The 22,610-nt window shown below is 42.8% G+C and overlaps 1 protein-coding gene across 11 annotated transcripts in view; it reads right to left on the minus strand.

The window, feature by feature from the left end:
- LOC147259316 (pleckstrin homology domain-containing family A member 7-like) overlaps positions 1 to 22,610 on the minus strand; it is a 128,732-nt gene that overhangs the window by 46,315 nt on the left and 59,807 nt on the right. For all 11 annotated transcript variants that reach the window (XM_086209634.1, XM_086209639.1, XM_086209638.1 and 8 more), the window contains one exon: positions 13,832 to 13,915. In XM_086209634.1, coding sequence (XP_086065760.1) covers positions 13,832 to 13,915 — 84 coding nt within the window. The remainder of the gene's footprint in view (positions 1 to 13,831; positions 13,916 to 22,610) is intronic.

Below are 22,610 nucleotides of genomic sequence, written 5' to 3' on the forward strand. Positions count from 1 at the left end.
CAGATATAGCAGTCGCAATTATGAGACTAAAGACACATCACTGCCAAGCAGAATTACCCAGCTGACACGTTCCTTTTCATATATTGTGAATCTTAAAAAGGATGTTAAGGGGATTAGTTTTTCTGGGTAAAACAAGAATTCATAAGGAAAAAAAGGATTACCTTTCCTCAACCCACCATTAATTAATACCAGCACTACCACATGCTCAAACGTGTCAAACATCAAAATTACACTGTCACATGTCACGTAGAAAATCTGATCCAGGAGGGAAGCTTCCCCTGGAAGGGATTTGAAAAGTATGAGACCAGACCGGGGGAAAAAAAGAAGATCCGTGATCAAAGGAATGTGAAAACAAACCTCACTTAACCTTTTTTTTTTTGGTTTTAATTATTTTTACCACCAGACCTTTCTGAAATCATCGTAAATTCATGAAACATGCTGCAATAAAAAGAGCACTGGAGGAAAGAAGAAAAAAAAAAACCAAGGACACCCAGATTAAAGACAATGAAGAAGCTGTAGAATTACATCTAACGCGTGTTATCCCAGACAAAGACGCGAGTTGGGCCTTCAAATCTCTCTGTTGGGGTTCTGATTTCAATCTAAAGTATTCTGCTAATCTTAGACTTCTGAACAGGTGCTCTTATATATTGATTTACTGCTCCGCTCACTGCGATATCCAACAGGCTTAACCTCAAATAGATCTCCTAACCTGCTGTTGTTCTTCTGAAGCTTCTGGTTTACACGATTTATACAGAGGATACGCAGCTCTCATGGGAAATCATACTCCAATTTAATTTCTAGACAGGCAGCGCTGGACAGGACAACTCTCTGGTACTGAGGTGCCTCGCGAAAGATTAGAAAATCATGAAGAAAGGGAGCTCCACCGAGAACACACAGTACGCTGTCTGTTGATCGGTGAGATGCAGTTTTATCAGGTCTGCAGGTTTGTGTGGTTCTGGTTTTCATTCACAGCTGCAGGGTTCTCCGACAGCATCAACAGGCCTTTAGCACCTCAGCGACACAGAGTTCTTGATAAAAAACCATCAATCGTCGTCATCCATACATCGTCAAGAAACACGCCAACTTCTCGAGGGAATGCGCCTGCTACTGACCTTCCTAAAGCCAGGCAAGACACGCTAGACAACGTTCTCTCCTCTGGGCTGAGGACCACAGCCACGGTTCCCTCATCATAAATGACAGATGATGAACAAAGAAGAGGAGACTCGAGTCAAACTACCGACGTATCTAAAAAAAAAAAACAATCTGCTGATGCTGCTGCCGATATGATCGCGCGAGATCGATGTGTCAGCCTCTTTACACTTGCGAGTGTGTGACGACTGGACTGAAACTAAAGCCAGTTATACTGTATTCAAAAGTGCTTTGTCATTCACCGTCGGTGACGTGTGTGGATCTTACGGGTGCAACCGCGCCGGTGTGATGAGCGACTGCTCCACTAGCCTCAAGTTTTTGTGGGTTTTTTTTGTTTTGTTTTGTTTTCTATTGTCATCCGCTGCAGTTTTGCCCCATTCAAAATAGGTTCTGTGCTCTTTGTGTCCATTCACTGATGGATCAATGAGAGGCTTTCAGGCTGCACCTAAAAAGGTCCCTGCACCATTAGCTGCTGTTCAGAAAACACAAGGACACCTCTGCTCCACGTTAACTTGGCCATGGGCAAAACAGAGAGAAAGGAGGAGAGAGAGCGAGAAATCCTGCCTCCAGTAATAAGTTGTCTGTATCTAAGCTCTGGTGTTCACTTCAAATCCGCCTGGATAAATATAATAGCTGAGCACAGGCCATCTGTTTCCAAGGAAGCTCAAAGGACCTATTAACCGATTATGTATCGGTTTAATATTGATGCTTCGGTGACCATCACTCAGCTGATCCTCCACATCTTTACAACGCCTCTGAATGTCTTCATTCCTCAGTTTCTCCACAAACCAAAACCAAAATGAACTTGCAGCAGCAGCAGCTCAGCCGTTCCTCCTTATCTTCTGGTGCGTCACATGTAGTGTTCTAGTACTACAGTAAAGCTGACGGTGACCTGTTCTACTACTGTTAAATACTGCGCGCAGCAGGAATGAGGTATTTCTGGAGACCAACCCAGAAGTTAGCATCGCCATGGTTTCCTCCACCAAAAGCTACAGGGATCTTTACAATGGAGCTTGTGTTTTTGCCTTAAGTAAGCTGAAGTTAATGACACTTAGATCAACTTTCACGAATGAACGTCACTTTTACATTTTTTGAAGCATTAATGCGACTGTTAGAAGAAGAAAGCTAACCCACTGCTTCAACGTCACCATAAGTAGCTTCACACTTCTCTTGTTCATCGGCGTGATGACATTTAATATCAGTGACAACCTCTGGAACCGCCGTGTTTTACACACATTAGTGCTCATACTCACTAGCATATTCTAGTCTGTAGAACAAAATGTTAAAATGTCTTTTCTTTTCTTTTTCCTGGCGGGTGTCACACATCCGCGGTTGTAAGGACAATTTTGTAAGACAAGAAATTGAAGGCGTTGTTCTTTGATGCTTCAAGATCTCCATAACCTTCAAATTTAGAATTACACGAGAAAAAAAAAAGACGACTCAAAATAACCCATGGTCTAGAAGTCAAAACCCATAAGGACGCAAGGTAGTTGTGCTCAAGATAAATGACATGTTTGGCCAGAGGGGGCGCCAAACTCATATCAGTCAACTCTGATCCTCTGGCCAAAATCAGCAGCAACCTACGGGAACCCAAAGTAGAGAATTAAAAGATTATAGGACATGATGAACTGATGCCAGTTTACTGCCAATGGCATATACAGTAGAGTATCCATAAGGTGTGTGTGTGTGTGTGTGTGTGTGTGTGTGTGTGTGTGTGTGTGTGTGTGTGTGTGTGTGTGTGTGTAGACTTTAAACCAGATCACAGCATCTTTTCAATCCCAGCACAAGGTGACTGGCTGCTTGCTGGCTTCACTCGCTCTGCACGATGACAGCCATGTTATTGCTGCTGTCGCGTAGCGCTGAGACAGATGAGACATTCCACACTGGATGTTTTATCGTCAGTAAGGTGGCACCAGGCAGAATGTGTGTATAAATCTGTCTAATTAGATTCAGAAGAGAAAACACTGGCAATGAAATGCTGCTCGTCATCCAAGAAAACAACCTTATTATTTTGTAATTTCTTTCTCTCTCTGGGCGACATTGCTTTTTCTCTTTCACATCTTTTTTTGGTAAACACATTTGAATATTAAATGTTTCATCTTGTGAAATATTTGTCTTTTAATTGTCCCGTTGTCTGTAACCGTTTCAGACCCAATTTCTGCGCTCCACATGACAGATTAAACTGCAAAACAGCCACCAGTTTCAGCACATTAGTGAATGATGTGGATCTCTAGAATGTGGTGTGGGTGGGTTGAGAGACAAACATTAGCTCTGTTTTCACTCCGCTGTCAAGAGAATTTCATGCAAACTTCTGAAAGGTCACACAATACAAAAATGGAAATGAGATGCATTTTCCAAGTCTAAATAATGTATTCACTGTAAAATTTGACAGATGATTGGTATCAGGGAACTTCTTTGTTCTTTGTAGGGACAAAATGGTTACATGGATAATATTCCAGATGTTTAGTATTATCCTTTAGCTTGAAAAAAAACAAAAAACAGAAGCAAAAAAAGAAAACCCAAAAAAACAACACACTGTCCGGCGTCAAGCAGAGCCACAATCTCCCAGAGTCGCAGGCAAAGCATGCATCAATGAAGGCATGGAGGAAGGCGGCAACGGCTCTCCAGAGATTGTTCAGCCTTTTGCAGAGAATTTACACAGCGAGCGAGAGGAAGGCTGGAGTGGAAGCCTTGATCCCACCGGAGCCAGCTGTGTCTGGTTCCGGCTCCAACGTGGTTTTGATCCGTCGTCCTCATGGCTTCAAGCCCCACCGGGAGCATTTTAGAAGTGGAGCTTTAGGTTTGCCTGATCTTTCTGACTTGCTGATTTGATCATTTGCCTTGTTTTCTTTTTCTGCTCCTGGATCAAGAGGCTTCATAGCTAAATGGTTTATTTCATCCAGACGCTGTAACCTACAAAAATCATACTTTGTGTTTTGTTCTTAATTTTCGGATGAACGTCCCGATGCATGGTGAATATTCTTGGGTCACTTGACGTCAGGCCTGATGCCCTGGATTTATTATTTTTGAATACTGATGTATGAACAGGGTTTGACCTCAACACCAGCTCGCTAGCCTGAGTGGCTCGTGCACATCCTCTCTTTAAAAAAAATCATTATTTTCTACCCACATTTGGGGCAAACTCAACTTTCCCGTTATTGCTACAGAATTCCATGGACATCAACATCTTGAATCGTGCAAAATCTCGCGTTTGCTATCCATACATGTTACTTGGTGACATTTGTGTGGCAGATGACATCATCTTGGAAAACTGACAATTAAATTTGTTAAAGGTGAGTATTACATTATTTGAATATCAACTTTCAAAGAAAGATGTAGATATGAAGGCGACTCCCCGAGTTACATGTGGGTGCTGCTAAAGGCTCGTGCCGCAAGCTGCTGGCTCGTGCCGCACGCTGCTGGATCGTGCCGCACGCTGCTGGATCGTGCCACACGCTGCTGGATCGTGCCGCACGCTGCTGGATCGTGCCACACGTTGCTGGCTCGTGCCACACGCTGCTGGATCGTGCCGCACGCTGCTGGCTCGTGCAAATTGCAACTCTCTAGTCCTGCTAGTGCAAAAAAAGTTGAGATCTAACCCTGAACGAGGTGATAAACAATCAAGCTGACTTGATATCGAGCCGTTCCTACTTCTGACCATCTGTCCTGCTCGATCTATTTTCTGTTACTTGACGCAACTTCTGTCAAAAATAGACCTGATGCATCTTTTTTAGTGGAGCAGAGTGGAGAGACACTTGCTTCTTAAACACGCTGTGACGCGTCTGGGGGAATCAAAATAATTGCAGAGACTGGCCATGACGCTGCTGGAGGACCCGGTGGGATCAAGCAGCAAGTGACTGCCTCCGTTTCTGACTCTTAATTTTCCATTGGAAGTACAAAAGCAGGTTCCTGACCCACAAAAACTACTGAAGTGACAATTCAAGCATCAAACAGATCTGGTAGGGGATGGGTCAGTAGGTTTGGACATGTGGGTAACGACTGGATGGCTGGTGCTGATGCAGCTGAGAGTGGTAGGGAGAGCAGCAGGCACAGAGAGGTCTACTCGTGCTGCACCATTAATCCAATCATGGCCACAATGACAGCCAGTGAATTCATGCAAAAATAACACGTTTTGAATGTTAATTTTGAACAATACTGCACAGATTGTGACAGAAACGGCTTTATTTAAAATTTATTTTTAAAAAAAGACAATTTTTTTTCTTGGTATTTAATTGATTCAGTACTTTGAAACAGGTTCCAGATGAGAAATACATTCTGCAATTATAGGTAATTTGCATTCAATTTTCTTAATAACCAGGCAAGTTATTAATGCTTTAAAGTGACGAAGTGGGAAGTAGTGTGTGTGTGTGTGTGTGTGTGTGTGTGTGTGTGTGTGTGTGTGTGTGTGTGTGTGTGTTTCTATGTTCTCATTTCAGCATGCACTAGAAAAAAAGTTTAAAAAAACATTCCTCGTGTGTTTCTACAGATGAACTTAACCTGCTTCCCATTTGAAAAGCTGCATCGTTTCCAATGCGATATATTTTTACGTGAAGAAAAGGTCCAGGGTGCTGCAGATCTGATGCTGCTGAGCCAACTGATCAGTGGAGGTTCTCTCTCTTTTGGAATTTTTTGAACACTTCAAGCACATTTGTACAATAGTACCTTTCATTTCCTGCAACTGCGATGTGAAATCTCATACCTTTTCACTGCTGATTAAAAGCCGGTGGTTATAAATTGTGTTTTCTCAAATGCCAAAGCTTGAAAAAAAAAGACACTCAGACAATGATGACGAGAAGTAAATCTTTCTTTGCTTCTCATTTATATTTTTGAATCTTTTTGACATTTCTATCGTGGCTTTTTCAAGGGGGTGGTGTCAAGGTGGGTAATCGTTTTTGTTCCCACTGCAGAGAACAAAGAAGTACAAAAAAAATAAAAGACTGAAACACAAATGTGAGAGGGGAAAAAGAGAAAGAAGAATAGCGCCATTAGGCTGATGGTACTAAGAGACCCGAAAGAAGAAAAACAAAACAGGTTAAAACCAACCCCACTGTCACCTGCCGCACAGAATCAAGATGAAATCAACACTGAAATTAAACTCAACTCCTCTCTGTCAGCACTCATTTCACAACGTCTTCCAGTTCTCTGTATTAACTGTGTTCTGTTGCCTTTTCAATCTACTTTTACTGCATTGAGCCGGGAGGGAAAAAAATGAAATAAAGGAGACAAAAATACAGAACAGGAGGAAAGATTGAAGGGAAATGACATGAAAGGGCCCTGTCACAGCACTACACGTGTTGCTCTGCAGATTTATCAGTGTGATGTCAGCATTCCCGCTGTCGCACCGGGAGCTTTTTATATGAAAGAGGAGCAGATTGAAACACGCAATCTCTCTACCGACATGCATTTTTAATTTTATACCTTTACCACAGTACAAAACACAGGAAAACAAGAGCTATCTGACTTGGATGTGATTTTCCTGTCGGATGCAGAATCTGCTTAACATATGTCTCTGTTTAAAAATGCACAGAACATATCACCCCGGCATGTTTCCAAAGCCTATAATCATATAAACGTGATCGTGTAACATCTTATTTATTTACAACTACCATCAAGTCCTTTTTTACTCAAGTCTTGCTTCCTGTTTGAAGATTTCCAGCTTAAACGTTGTTGCTATTAATAGCTTGACATTACATTTTTGTCTTTCCACGGACAGCATCATCACTGGAACTTCTTTCCACTTTACAGCATATTCACTGTGGAGCTGAGGGAGGTCACATGGCCGGAGGAATGAGAATTAACAATGCATGCTGTGAGACCTAATCCAGTACCGAGGGTCCTCCAGCCTGCCATTGAGCTATAAACATCATTCAATAATACAACAAACAGTCAGCTTTAAAGTGCCACATGGCGTTTTCAGAGGCTCCCATTACTATTGGCTGTGAAACAGTTCCAGCAGAGCGGCTTTGATTTCACTTTGAGATGTACCAATCAAGTTTTTTGGCCCAAGTCCTCGTCAGAGTCCTTTGATATCCAATCCAAAACTTATATTTACATTCCAGCTGAAGATATGCGCATGTTGATTTATTATATTTTGGTAGTTGGAGTGTAGCCGTCTGGCTCTGGCAAGCCACCTGAGGTCCTCAATCTGATCGTCTTAAAATGGGACTTCTGACTCTATCTCCAGCGTTCCTGTCTGTTTAAGTGTCTTATTATTGTTTTGGCATGTGGTTTATTTCATCGAAAGTCATCTAGAAGGTCTGCAAAAGTAAATATCAAAAAGGTTATTCGGAATCCTCCGAAAAGTCACGTACCAAACAAAATAAACGTGCTGTGATATGAAATGAAACATGAGTTTAGACGCTTCAGATGCGATTCCAGCTGATTTCCATGGCAGGGATCCGGAAAAACCCACTACTCCTATGAACCAAATCTTTTTTTTGGGGTCGTGGCAGGTAAATTTGTTTGAGCTACCAGCCACAGTTACCACGGCAACTGGTGTCAGGAGAAGATCCCCTCGAAAGCTCTCTAGCAGAAACTGTCCACAGACAACATGACGGTGTAACTGATACTTCCAAACGACGACGTCTGAACGCTTCGGAGAGCCAAACCTGTGAGGTATCTGAGTTGAGCGAGATATCGAAATAATCGTTATTGAATTTGGTAAATCATGGCGCATTTCTTCTTCCTCACAAAGCTAATAAATTCGGGCCACGTTAAAAACAATGAGGCAGTGGAGTGTCTGGTAGATTTTTGGAACAAACAAAAAAAAAGTTAATTTCCAACCCCAAAGGGTTCCATCAACGTGAGACGGTTCCTGAGCTTTTTGAAGCACTGAAGGAACCCGAAAGGAGCGGTGACAAACAGGAGAGAAGGAGGCAAATCACCCATCCACCAATGGCGTGTTTTTGCCCCTGTAACCACCACTGTTTGTCATTTCTTTCATCAAATCACTTCTGGTTGGTACGGTAACTTCCTGTGGGGGAAACTTTGGATTATTAAACGCTTTGGTGAATTTGCTTCTAATTTATTTAAACTGTATAGCAAGACGGGGTGCTTCATTTGATGATCTGAAAAGTTCACTTCCTGTGGCAGCCATATTGAACTATGAACTTTTCCCAAAATGTTCGACACATCTTACATGCCTTAATGGATTTTGTGCGCTGTGACATTTTATCGTTCCCCTGGTGAGCAGGGAGGGGTGTCTGAATCATATCAGGAGGATAAGCACGCTACATTCGTCAGGTGGGGGACATCTGCCACGTCTAGGTTGACACACGCGTGACAATTTTAGTTGACACACGAGGGATTTTTCCCCACCTCAGAGGGAAAGAAGCAGGAAACAGAGAGTAGCCAGCATTCACACCCATCGATACAAATGAATGCCAATTAAACAGCTCTAATTCACTCACTTTTCATAGTTTAATACTTAATCTGGTAGAGCCAGCAGTACCTGCACTGCAGTCATGGTGTCAAGTGACTGGACAAGAACTAAGCGAGCTACAAACCTCTGTATCGCCGGCTGTTGTCTCTCTTTGGGCTTCCTGCCTCATTGAAGCTGATCTTTGTGTTCCTGGACCACCAGGAGCATTAAACCCACCTGCCTGTGATAACAAGTGTCGACAGACAAGCACCTCACACCTTTAAAACACAAACTTCCCAGAGAGATGAACTTTAATGACTGAATTTCCGGGACTCGAACATCCAAAAAGCCAAAATGCATGGCGTTGTTTTTCACTCCAACCCAAAGACGGCTCTTTGAAGTGACTTCAAAAGCTGGAGGCTTGAAATAAAGAGTGCAAGCCTCACACTCGCATCCCCATCATTAAAAAATGCATGGAGACATGGGACCAAATACCGCTAATGACAGCTCAAAAAACATAAAACAACTGATGGGAAATCTTTGAGTGAACGCAAACATGACATTTTCTTCTGCCCGTCTGCTGCTTCAAATATACATTGTGTTATATTTCTGATAATTACAGTGAGGAGAAGGAAAAGAGCAGTGGACCAGTACTTAAGATGGTCACATGGTAGCAGTCAAAGGAGCCCAGAGCTCAGATTTTATATCTTTAAAAACGTTGCATATTAATTTCTCTCAGTGTTACTGGCAATGAGACAAGAGTGAAGCTACGGTAGCGATTGGAGGACATTTATTATCTAAACATCAGTGGAAAAGCATTTCGCCTCCACTTGTAATATCTGTGGGAGGAAAAGGCAGCCATGTTGTGAACAAAGAGACCATGCAGGAGATTTAATCACAGAGGGAAAGTAATTGTCTGAAGGATTCTGACATTTTACCACAAGACATTCCTTACACTTAAATGTTGCATCTCACAAGAAAACTAAAAACTAAAACTTTAGACACTCCTGAAACTTGGCAAACTCCCATTATAACAGCTGCACAAATTGTAGCACATGCACATAAACCAACAAACAATACGTCCAAAATCAATGACAACCCACACAGGCACAGCAGACATTTAAATCCAGTCTGACGGCCCCCACACAGCTTGTATTTTGCGATCCCGTTCAGACCTGCAACAATGAATTATCTCAGAGACAAACACAGGTAGACCATCCTCAAACATGTGGAGATCATTACTTCAGCACAGCATCGCTGCTAAACCTCATTTCAAATCCAATTTATGTCAAGAGAAAACAGAAGGAACCAAAAACACCCCACTGAATATGACTTTAGAGGAGCACGCCTCTTCATTTTTGACTGATGTGAACTTCTAGATCCCTGGCGTGAACTAGTAGCTCTGCAGAGACATCAACCTGCCACTGCACCCTTGCTAAATTCTCTCATGCTCTCAGTTTGCAAAATCCGCTGCAGAGGTCTTATTGCTCAACACTGTTTGGTGTACAAGTCACTCTTCTGAACCTGTTACTTGAACCCACGGCTACAACAGCTCGCAGCACATATGTGGAGAAAGCTGTCAAGTTGACGGACCTCCAGCTAAACATTACGCAAAAGAAAAGCAAATCATACTGGGATTATTTTTGACATCTGCTACTGTAGGTCTTGCGACTGAGTGGACAATTTTAATTACTGAATAGCAATTTCACGGAAAAAACTATTCTGAAAAACAAAGGATACAGCTTGTAGGCTGGGGCGTCTCTGCAGCACCTCAATGCCTGACTTATCCTGCCAAGGATTTTGTGTTTTCTGTCGTGTGTGTGTGTGTGTGTGTGTGTGTGTGTGTGTGTGTGTGTGTGTGTGTGTGTGTGTGTGTGTGTGTGCATCCGTTAGCAGTGTGACACAGAAACCGCTTGAAACAAAAGAGTAATGCCAGAATTATCTGTCGTGATCACATTGGGATAAAAGTGACGGCGCGAGTGAGTGTGATAAGAAGGCGCTCCGGCCACAGACCACCTCCAGGCTCCTACTTTTGGAACCTGCTATTTTCATTTAAAAGCTGGATCGACTGCGACCCTTTGTAGAGCTCCAGCCACGTCGGCAAACAAGCAAATTCATGTTGCATTCAGGTACACTTGTAAACTGTTTTGGCAAATATTTTCTTCCCCATAAAAGAGTGTTTGTTATGAATGAATGTATGTATGTTATTACAAACTACAATTTGTCCTTTGTTTTGCTTTGGGGTTTTTTTTGGGGGGGGGGGGGGTTTACTGGTTAAAAAAAAAGAAAAGACATTTGGCAGGTAGAATTGTTTTTAATCTACCAGACCTTTGGATGCTGAGCTACAAAGATAATTTCCACAACCTGGTAGGAGACATTCTTTTCCCAAACACACATTCCATCCAAATGTGTATCCCCTGTTTCAATTTCACACAGCTGCTCAGCCAACAGTCAACCAAAGCGTTGCCATGCTGCACCCCCGGCTAAGCACCATGTGTGCATTCATCACATTGCTGACGCAGTTTCCCTGCAATCACCAGATCCCAAATGAGCCGGGAAAGAGCCAGAAGGAGAGAAATATGCGAACAGCAAGAGAGGGCACGAACTTAGAATGGGACGGATGAGGAAACAATGCGAACTCACGTCCAGGTTTTAAATACCTCATTCCTAAACCGGCCTTTTGGGAGGTTTTGTTATAGGATCAACAATAAGAAATCTCTTCAACAGAATTTTAAAATCACGTTAGTGTAAACAGGCCACAAACTTCAGGATCCCAGCGCCAATGACAAATGAAAGACGGACGTCCCCTGGCCTTAGACCACACTTCTGATGCAGACAGATACCGAGACCGAGAGAGCGGCAGCCAAGGAAGTCATTCCATCCCTCCTGCTGCCAAAATAAGAGCTGATAAGGTTGTCCTAGAAGCTGTAAAGTCCTGACACTTTAGCCACTTCGCTCCAAGATAACCCTTGGCGAGCAGGTCTGCTGGCGCCAGGCTTCACATACACACACTCACACACTCCTGCTGCTAACATCGCCCTCAGATTACATTTCAACTCTGCTTTGATTGCCTCCATCAAAGTTGACATCAAATTTAAAAAAAAAAAAAAAATCCTGGTGTAGATGGAGCCAGAAGAGCTGAGGTGACATATTTACCAGAATTTGAGCTCCACCACTTGTGAGCTACCACGCGGCGTCGACAAGAAGCCAATAATCCAGAGACATGCTGTGCTGCCGCTGAGAGGCTCGCTGGCCAACAGTAGAAGGTATGAATAAGTAAGAATATGAATGTAAAGCAGGGTGACGCTGGGAAAATGAATATAAACATTTACAAAAGAGCTGTGAAATGTGCCTCACACAGACTCACTGAGGCCTTAAATAAGCGCACAAGAGATTCTCTGGATGCAGCACAGGGCTGAAAACGCCAGTTTATAGTCGTGCCATGAGGATAATTGAGGTCCGCAGCCAGCAGAAGGTGGGAATCAATCCCAGCCTCTAACATTAACGGCAATTACATCATTTGGGGTTTGAATCACACGTGCAGAGATGTTTCATGACTATTTACAAGCAGACTCCTGAAGACAAATCCGATCATTGCTCCATAATGAATCGACTGAGGGACAGTTCTGCATAAGACACAGGGATCATTTTTAGCCTTTCAACACCACTGCAAACTCACATGTGGTTAATTTAATGTCTCTATCATCACTGAGCATTACCACCGGCGTGAAGGCATAATTTATGGCAGAACAGCATCTCATTCAACGGTACAAGTGCGCCTAATGAGGTGTCCAGTGAGTTTATTAGCTACACGTGTATTTTCTATTTTGCCTGTAAATAAAAAACAAAAACAAACAAAAAACACAGTCGTCCAGAGCAGGAACCACTTATTCCGCCTTGTGTCATTAAAGTATGAAGAAGTCACCATCACCATTTTCATCAGCATCCCACTTTCTTTGTGTTGCACTGACACATTACGGGAGCAGCTTGGACGGGCCTGCTTCATGCCTACGCCGCTGCTAATAAGACAGATCCATCAGAACATGGCAAGAAAACATGGAGCGGTCCCTCCTCATGTGGGATGGAGCGATGGAGTAACAAGAAAGAAGAGAAATATAGATAATGAGGGGAAGTAATGACAACGCGGGGGATGTGAAGACTAGAATGAGAACAGAGGACAATAATGTCAAAGTAAACAAGAAGAGAGATGAAGAGAGATGAGGAAGCTCACTCTGTAGACGCAGGGTGATATAACAGAGGTTTGTTTCTCCACATGCGTCTGACAGAATTACATCTTGTAAAAATAAAAACTCACTGGGGAAAAGGAAATAAATTATTGCTAAAAACCTTGTGCCTATTGATTCTTTTACAGCCACAAATTGCCACCAAAAACAGGCATAATTGCCATTCGAGTCTCCGTCGTCTTGGATTATGTTTGGATAATTTATTGCGTTTTTGATAAAATAAAAAAAAAATCTTGAAATTGAAATTGTCAATGACAAACTCGAGGGATACCAGGATTAGTAAACACGAGTCTACTGCCACGCTAGCTGTGCTGTCAGGTAGCAGACATGCTGTTAAACAATTACAACGCTAAGATGAGAAGTCTAGCAAACGTGAGGCTGCCAGAGTGCCACTGAACAGAGCCATGCTAGTTGTTATGCTAAGCTGATGGAAGCTAAGACAATTCGTATGTAGTTTCAGTCTCAGTATACAGATGCAAATGCAGCGTTGAGCTCATTCCATTCACGACATTTCAACAACAAAAAAAAACCCCGAAAACTACAAAAACTGAAGTGAACTTTCCAACTCTGAAAGGCCAAAGAAGGGGAGAGACTGATGTGTTTCTGAATCCTGCTGTAGCAACACGGCAACACGGCACGTCCTTGACACATCAACCAATCACTTCTCTTTTCATTTACTGAATAATAACAACCTCTGGTAAAGTGAAAGGTCCACATTTTGAACCTGAAAGACACGTCTTGTAAATATATGAAGAAATATGCAAAAAGTTATTTCAATGGCGGAGTAGAGTCAGGCTTGACAAATCATAAAACAGTCATCATTCCCGGTGCAGGGGAGTGTGTCTTTAAATCCGTCTATATTCATCTCTTTTTCAGCATCATTTAGCTCATAAAATGGAAGAAAAGCTATCACAGCGTATCATTCAAGACTTGGATGAGAGTACGACTGAGCCAGTTTTAGTGTTTAGATACCGAAAAGCAGCTGGAGGAAGTCGATTTAAATCAAATATGTTTCTTCTTTTTCTTTTTTTCTTTTGTATTGACGAGTTGCACAGCAGTCATAAAGTGAGTCACTCACTGTTCTTGCAGGATGAAATCCACGTTCTCTGGAGAAATCTGCCCCGTCACAGGATGGCGAAATGTTGTGGTCCTCTGGTTATGACTGAAGTGACAGGGGGAGGAGAGAGAGAGAGGGAGACAAAATTAGCAACATCGGTTGCGGTATGAACACTGTCAAGACATCAGTCTGGATTTTCACCGCCGCTGTGTTCACGAGGACGACAGACACAAGCCGATCATTCCCCGGGGGAGCAGCTCAGAAGCTCTGTCCACCCTCTCCACCCTGATGGACCTCTGTCCCTCACTTTCCCAGCCCAGTGTAGAATGTGAGTGGTGGCTGCAGGACCCCCCCCCCCCCCAATCACCCCACCCAGCCTGCCCTGGACAGCCTGTGTGGGCCAAAGTGTTGGGCTCAGCACAAAATCCTGGACAGAGCAGGCCGGGGCCTCCATGAGTTTAAACTCAGTCAGTCAGCCTAAGCCTCCAGCAGTGTCAAAGCTTTCAACTGGGTAAACAACACGGGGTGGCATGCAGGCTCACGATGTGTGTGTGTGTGTGTGTGTGTGTGTGTGTGTGTGTTATCGTCAAAATCAGAAAAGACAAAATTCCTAAGGAACTTGACTGTTGGGTGGACAATTGTTCGTCACCACTGGAGCCTCGTTAGAAATAAGCAGAGGTTACTGAATGGTGCTTCATTTGGTGCTCATCACATCTACAGTGAGGAAATTCTGGGTTTCCCTGCTTAGGCTTCTGCCCCCGCGACCTGACCCTGGATAAGCAGAAGAGGATGGATGGATGGATGGATGGATGGATGGATGGATGGATGGATGGATGGATGGACATCTACAATGTGAAAAATGATAAACTACATTGGGTCCTTTGCAGTGGTCAGTTTTGAGATGAGGAACTTTATTCCTTCCTCAACATCTGTCCTTTTCAACAACTACATAAAAGATTTCCGCCCAGGTCGTCCCTGTGCAGCATGGCTCTCCACTCCAGCAGGACCTACTCGTGCTGCGTGTGGCCGGGACACACAGAAACCTGAATGACAAAGACTGATCAGGTGTGAATGTGAGTGTTAGTGGTTGTCTGTCTCTATATGTCAGCCCTGCCATGGGCTGGCGACCTGTCCAGGGTGACCCCGCCTCTCACCACTGACAGCTTGGAAACGCTGCAACCTCCCCACCACCCTAAACTGGATTAATGATTGAAGACAAGAAAAGTAAAAACCAAGAGTAACAGAATTGTATTTATTTATCAAATCTTGCTTATGTTTAAGAAGAGAAATCTGTACTTCAACAGCACTTGTAAAGTTAATTCCTCTCAGTTCTGCCCAGACGTTCATTGTTCATTCATCATTCGGCGTCTGATTTATGAAGTTTATGCCGGGAAAAACACGGTGAAACTTTATGGCTGTTGACATATTTTCTGATTTATGGATCAATGAAAAGAGATATCCTCTCCGAATAACAACTCCATGACACTTTTATTTAATAAATGTTCACACAGTCTGTTTTATCTTATTGGTTATATAACTGACACATTTCAACATACATTTTCAGCACACATAATACAGAAAGGTGTGGAAGGGTCCTCCACTCAGTTCATGTGATTCATTTACCGACATTTCACAAACATGAAGCATTTCAACTCTATTCAGTTCTTGTTTTGGGTGGCATCTTCAGACATGGAGGCCAATGTCCACCTCATAGCGACACGTCATGAATCTAACCAAGCAGTTTGAATGTTTCAAATTTTGGGGGAGTTTTGATGGGTATTTTTCAGTTTTTATAATAAGGCAGTATGAATCATTGGTCTCATTCCTAATATGGTTTCGCATGAATGCATTTTGCAGGATCAGGTCATGTCTGGTCCCAACATCAACAGCAGGGCAGAATCAAGAGTGACTCATAAAAAAATAAAATAAAAAAAAGTTATTGATCAGGAAAAATAGCACAACCTCAACAAACCAGCCCGGCGTGTGTCACGGTTCAGGAAACTCTCTACCAGCAATCAATACGGAGTAAGACAGTTTTCCATTCACTAGCAGCTCACATTACTCACGCCATGTTGATTCTTGCTCCACAAGGCAGAGGATCAACTCCTACGAGACCCGAAGGTTTCCCAGGAGACCCGGTGACACGGCGGCGGCGAGCTCCACAACAAATGAGCTCACAGTACAAGACTAAACACGACTTGTCACATAAAACCCATCCCTTCAACTAACACTTGTAGACACTGGAACTGCTGTCTGACAAAGCCTTTGTCCTTTCAGGACGTGTTTCTACTGCTTTTATGCAAAAGTAGCAGCAATAAAGAAAAACACATACATGCGCATCAATCACGCCGGAAAAGAAAGTTGGACTTTCTGCCTCTCAACATCTTTGCTATTCACATAAAAGTCAATCTAGGCCTGCAACTCACAAATATCGTCATCATCAAATAATCTGCAGTTTATTTTTCAAGATTAATTGATGATATATTTGATGAGATATTTATTGCTCAGAGCAACCCGAACATATTGCACAAAACACAGTACGATTATGGATCATTTTTAGGTTTCTACTTTCCGCCAGCATAAAAGGACTACAGGTTAAATCTCTAATTCTAAAATTGTGTTGGTTTTTGTCGGAATAGACAAAATAGATATATGAAACTGATGAATGCAATGAGAAGCCTGACAAGCAGTTAAATCTATCTGCAGATTAAAAAAAAAGTCTGCCTGTAAAAAAAAATCGGTGTAAAATAGCGATACTGCAGCAGTCCCCTTTACTGGTTTTTATCAACTTTGTAACATTCTGCCGCTTTTTGGAGGGATTTGGCCTTTTTTCAGGTTACGTAACTTCAAAATGTTCTGCAGCAGGTGGATAGAGCCCTGTGCGGGGGGGTGGGAACAGTCAAAAGACAAGACAAAGAAAACTCCTCAATACTGTGGAATTTGCCAAAAAATCTGGCTTCCCCTGCAGCATATTTTTTAAAATCTCTGACACAAATTAAAAGAAAACATTGGGCTGAGTCTCTCTCTCTTTCTCACACACACACACACACACACACACACACACACACACACACACACTCACACACATTAACAGACACAGTCGCAGTCAAGAACTTCACGCCCTGTTTTGCCGAGCCTTAACAGAGAAGCGGTATAGACAATGGTTGGATGGATGTTTGACAGCTTGTCCTGATGAAGCTGATACTAGATGGTAGTCAGGAACCTTTGCGCCTGATTCACAAGGGAGGTGAGCAGCAGGGTAATGGAGATGGTGTTACAGTAGTAATGCTGCCAGGAGTGCCTCCCAAGGAAGCCAGTGTTCCAGACAGTTTCCCCCGGGAGATGCGCCGCACGGCCTCACTCAAGAAAAGACGCCCTGGAGCCCAGTTGGAGGGACGGCTAGAATTAACAGTTGTCTGTATATTGATCAGTTGTAGCCTGAGGAGGAAAACAGAACGCTTTGGCCGTCCCGTCATGAGTTATGAACGAGCGACTCGCCCGGCAGAGTCGTGTCAAATTCAGCAGGCAGCTGCTAAATGGCAGCCGCAGTGTGTCAGAGCCGTTTTACTGTTACAAGTTTGATAAGGGCGATGTCGCTGGTACCCTGCATCTTATAGTTACAGACCGTAATCTGTTAAACGTGACCTATGAAGTGAAAACACTTTTACAGCGCAAGCTTCAATTGTTATTCACAGGTTTCACTTCAAAAAGGTGCACATTTGAGCTTGTGACATGAATATGATCATGTAAACTATTGCCTTTGCCTCATATAACCTGTGACAAGTGGAACCAGGTAGGTGAAGTATGGTGGTGGTGGGGGGGGGGGGGGGGTCCTAAATCTGGATCCACCCAGAAACATGCTGGCTAACGGGGTTCTGGTAAAGCTAACTGGACCAATTATCCACTTAGTGGAATTAAAACCATTACAGACACGTTCACAGAAAACCTAAAAACCTTAACTCAACAATACTTTATCTCTGTATGTCAAGTGATTTGCATGAATGGATTACATTTAAAAAGCAAAATCTGGACCAAGATTACCATGGAGGTAAATTATGCTAAGTGGGGTAACATCCCTAAAGACAAGTGTCGTTATGTCATTGTGAAGGTACTCAGCAAAAGGCAGTTTTCCTTCAAGGTATTTTTATTTTGCCGTTGTGTGACACAGAAGTTAAAATTCCAGAAAAAAAGCCACCCAATCTTACATTGCTGAATAAAACATGTTCACTACCCGCTGATGACACACAAACGGATCTAAAAACTGCGTGCCAGAAAAAAAGAGTGGAGAGAACACCGCTCTCTTCAGCCCTCTTAGTGACCTCGGCAGTAAATTTGAACATTGATCGTATGCATTTAGAAAAAGGAAGGGAAAAAAGGCATTTTTTTCCAGAGCTCATATGTGAAGCTCACCTTTTGGAAAATTGACAAGTCCACATCTGGTTGCGCACGGAAAATGAATGGGATCGTCTCGTCAGCGGTGTCCTAAAAGCTTGTTTACCGGCAGCTGTGATTCCATTCAGTTGAAAATAGGACAAGATATAATAGACGGACCGTGTCAGAGCCGAAGCAACGATGACCTGAGCCGCACGGCGAAAATGTTTGAAAGTAGCACTAAAGGCTTTATATAGTTCTCTTTTAACAATGGCCTTTAACATGTGTGATAACAGCCCTGTTCACAATGGGCATCCTCATCCCTGCCTCCATTTTGCCATTTGGTGCTCTTCTCTTGTTCCCCTCACAGTGAGACGTGGCCACCGTGGCTTCGGTAGAGAGACACAACATGTTAACAACAGGGCTTCACCGCTGTTCCTTGTATCCTGGTGTTAAAGAACGAAGATAACAGTCGTGGACGATAATATCGGCTTGTCACCGTTCTTGTGCAATTATTTGTAATCTTTTAAATAAATCTGTGTTAAACCAAACTCTTCATACTTTAAGAACACCCAAAAATAAAGTTATTTTTTAGATATTATTGGCATTGGCAAGTCTCGGCCAGATCATTAGTTAAAGATCGGCGTAGAACACTTCATCCTCCTCATAGACCGGATAGCAGTTCAGACCGAGGCCAGCGCGGGCGCATCACTCCTGCTCCGGCTACTTCCATTCATATGTGGGCCTCCTCAATGACAAGAATGAAGGATTTCGGGGGATTTAATGGCACAAACTAAATATTGGTCATTATTTCATCAGTGAATAATCACCTGAATTCAGTAACTACTAATCAGTGTTTCTGGTGTTAACTTGTTGTTAACTTCCATCGAGCCCTTCACACCCTCGTATTTCTACAGTAGCCCGGAAGGGACAAACTGAACACTTCAAATCATCAATCAGTCCAGTGTTTCCAACGTATTTCTAAAATAACGACAAGGAGTTGAACTACTGATTTACAGACTTAAAAATGTTGGTCCCAACCAACCAATTGAGTTCCCCCGTGACATCATCGACTGCATGACCAATGGCTGTTGCTGACAGAGAAGCTGTTGTTGTTGTTGTTGTTGTGTGTGTGTGAGAAGGGTGCTATTTTGTGGGCCTCGAATACTAGAGAGGTACATTATGTTGTTGTGCAGGAAGACAGCCATGATAAGCCTTTAAATTGTGCTCATCTTGTATGTGTCTCTCTGTGGTTGGGGAAGTGAGCCTGAATCACAGCACCTAGAAGTTTACAAAGCACCTTTAAAAATGTCTTGCACCCATCCAAACATTGCTGCTGTTCCATACAAACATGCAGCGATGACCAAAACTCGACCTTCCCTGTGCTCGCGCAAAAAGACTTGCATAACAACCGCATAATTAAAACAGCCACCTCTCAAAAAAACACCCACTGATTAAAATAGCCTACTTGATGCTAATGCTATGCAGCTTCCATGTAGGGTGAGCTGTTTACCTGCAGAGTGAATATAGATTGGTCACAGGAGGCGCCGGCTGGATGCAAATATGACGGCTGGTATGATTATAGGGCTCACTATCTTTTTAAATTCCATTTTCAGGCCCAATTTGCAAAAATATTTTCCTACACACCATTTTTCCTTTATACTCAAAGCTTATCTTGTCCCTTTTTTTTTTTTTTTTTTAAACTGTGTAGAAAAACAAGCAGCATCTGAGGACATTTAAGGAGTCCTTTTTCTCTTTCCTTTGGTGAGTTACTGCATGTAGCTTTTACTGCGAGTGAGTTCAGGTACCACACATGAAATGCCTCATTTGTAGTCTCAACTTTTATTCAGCTATTATCTTGATCACTGGGAGAAATGCACAAGATGTCATAAGCATCAAACCACGCCCACTAAAGGGGAAAGCAATCTGATTCGGTTATACTGTCCGCTGTATCCTACAGCCTTCAGAGCTCTTTGGAGGAGTGTACAACGTGATGTCCGTGTTTTTTCACCGATACCGAAACAGAAGTACAGTTTTGGTTTGTTTTTATCTGCTTAATGCAACAAATGTGGTTTTGGTTTTGTATTAAAATCGTCCAGTGCACCATGATAAAGAGTTACGTAATTATGACACGATTCAGGAGTTAAAGTATCATATAAGGATTTGTTTGAACTAGATCATACTACAAAACAGGAGAGAAAATACTGCAAATGGCTCGGAGCAGATTTAACGCACAAGCAGTAAGTTCTTCAGCTTCTCTGTAGCCACGGTGGTTCTTAGAGTGAGCGTGCATTCAGGTCCTAAATGATCCGTCAGGGTGTAAAGATTGTCATTCATAAAAAGGTTGTCAAACTTAATGCCCTGCATTAAATGTTTACACGTATCATTTCCTCCGAGTGTCTGCAGGATATTAGTCCTACAAATTAATCAAACTTGCAGGGACCTCCCACATACCATTAGTGTCACTATGAATGATCAAATCTGAATCTTTAGATTAATAAATCTTCAATGCAACAGGAATTCCCAAACGACGTCTGATCAAGCTGAATTTAGACCTCTAATATACGGCAGGTATTTGAGATTCTGGCACCAGTTTCAGCTCTGAGCCCAGCAGTCTTCTGTCACATCCATCACATCAACCAGCTTTTCTTTTTTTTTTCTTCCACGCTGGCATGCAGACTGAAACGTCACGTAAGACTTGAGACTTTGTTATTGTTGTAACAGCCTGTGATACCAGAACAACACCGACAAAGACTTCTGACAAAATGATTCATCACTCCGAGGAGAGAAAAGCACCGATGGCATCTCCCCCTTTTCACACCACTACACACTCCCAAGATATTCCTTTTTGAAACACAAGACTGAAAGCTAACAAAGTAGAAATATGACTTGTACTTGGACCGCAAACACAGAAACCCAAACAAACTGTCGGGACAAAATGACTCATTAGTTCTCCAAAGACCGCAACGCTGCTTTCATATCAGTTGAGTAATTCGCTTTAGAGTGATTCCAGTCTTCTCATGATCTGCATAACCAAACCACTCCTCTGTAGCTGAAGCAAATTTTGTTTCCAGCTAAGGCTCGACTCCTCACGACCATCTTGACCACTGGCCTGCTGCGTGTTTCTGTGTTTGACCTTTTTGCCCCCGGTGATATCCACGTGGTATTTATGAAGGACGGCGGTAAACCTCAGGGTTACATAAACACACGGTTGTCCATGACAGCACACACACAACATAAGCCAGCGCTCATTAAAACACATGTACAACACATGATCTCACACGGACATGCAACACACACACACACACGCACACACACACACTGCACCTGCTGTGTCATACGACCGTGTGTCAGCCGGAACTTCATGTAGGCTATTTTACTCTTATTTGTCCTTGTAGCCAAGTGAAAGGAAACAACAAGCTGAAACTTTTAGTGGGTTCGTTGATTGTATTCATCAGAAAGAAAAAAAAATCATCTGAGCAAACAATTTCATGATTTGTTTCTGATTTAAATGATTTATGAAGCAAAAATACCAGGCCAAGCTGAAGTTTCGGATGCCACACTGGACTCTGTGGTGGGCTTCAACATTTTTTTTTTTTTTTTTAATAGCACTAAGGAAGAAGTCGTGTTATGACACAATTCCAATTCAGTGCCATGATACAGCGATTCTGCAATAATGGATGTAGGGCAGGAAGAATTACCTCTAAAAAGCAGCAGGATTTACACATGCATGTAGTTCCTCGTGGCTTAGCTCAGTGCCTCTTTAACTTGTTGAAATGGAAAAATTCACATGGCCGTGAGGGATCCCATTTACATCTCCAGCTGCTTTAAAGTATTTATATTTGCTGGCATATCAATATTGTGTCTCGCCCATTCCAGTCACTGACATTTTATCAGCAAAATGACAAGTCGACCCATTGTATGAACCGCTGATAGAGTAATCAATTACATTTCCATATGATGCATCAGTGATTCTCCGTTGTGGTCCCTTTGTCAAGGTCTTCGTCTTGTTTCCCAGGATGAGTTCAACCAACTAAGCAGGGTCCCTAGGCACTAAATAGGAAAACCAATTTGTTTTCTAAAATTTAAACTGTTTCTGGGGAGGTTTGCCAGTAATTTCATACATTCAAAGTGAGTCACAATTGATTTCCCTGATCCCTGTAATTAAAAACATGACGGCCTAGTAGGGTTGATCCTAATAGACAACTAAACACAAGTCAGTGAGGAGAGTCTTGGTTGGACAGGCTCACTCTCTGCCTGGTCACAGCCTCGGGGCCTGGGGACTGAGTGAGTGCATGCAGAGCAGCAGAGCACGAAGGATTTTCCACATGTTCATACTGTAGTTCTGTGCGCCGGTGTCATGTGATAATCTGAGTCTAAAGCCAACGACATCATGCTTTACCGTCCAATAATGACATTAAATCCACAA

The sequence above is a fragment of the Aulostomus chinensis genome, chromosome 7 (assembly GCF_037954235.1).
Source record: "Aulostomus chinensis isolate RoL2024-O1b breed Wild chromosome 7, RoL_Achi_v1.0, whole genome shotgun sequence".
In the NCBI taxonomy this organism is placed as follows: domain Eukaryota; kingdom Metazoa; phylum Chordata; class Actinopteri; order Syngnathiformes; family Aulostomidae; genus Aulostomus; species Aulostomus chinensis.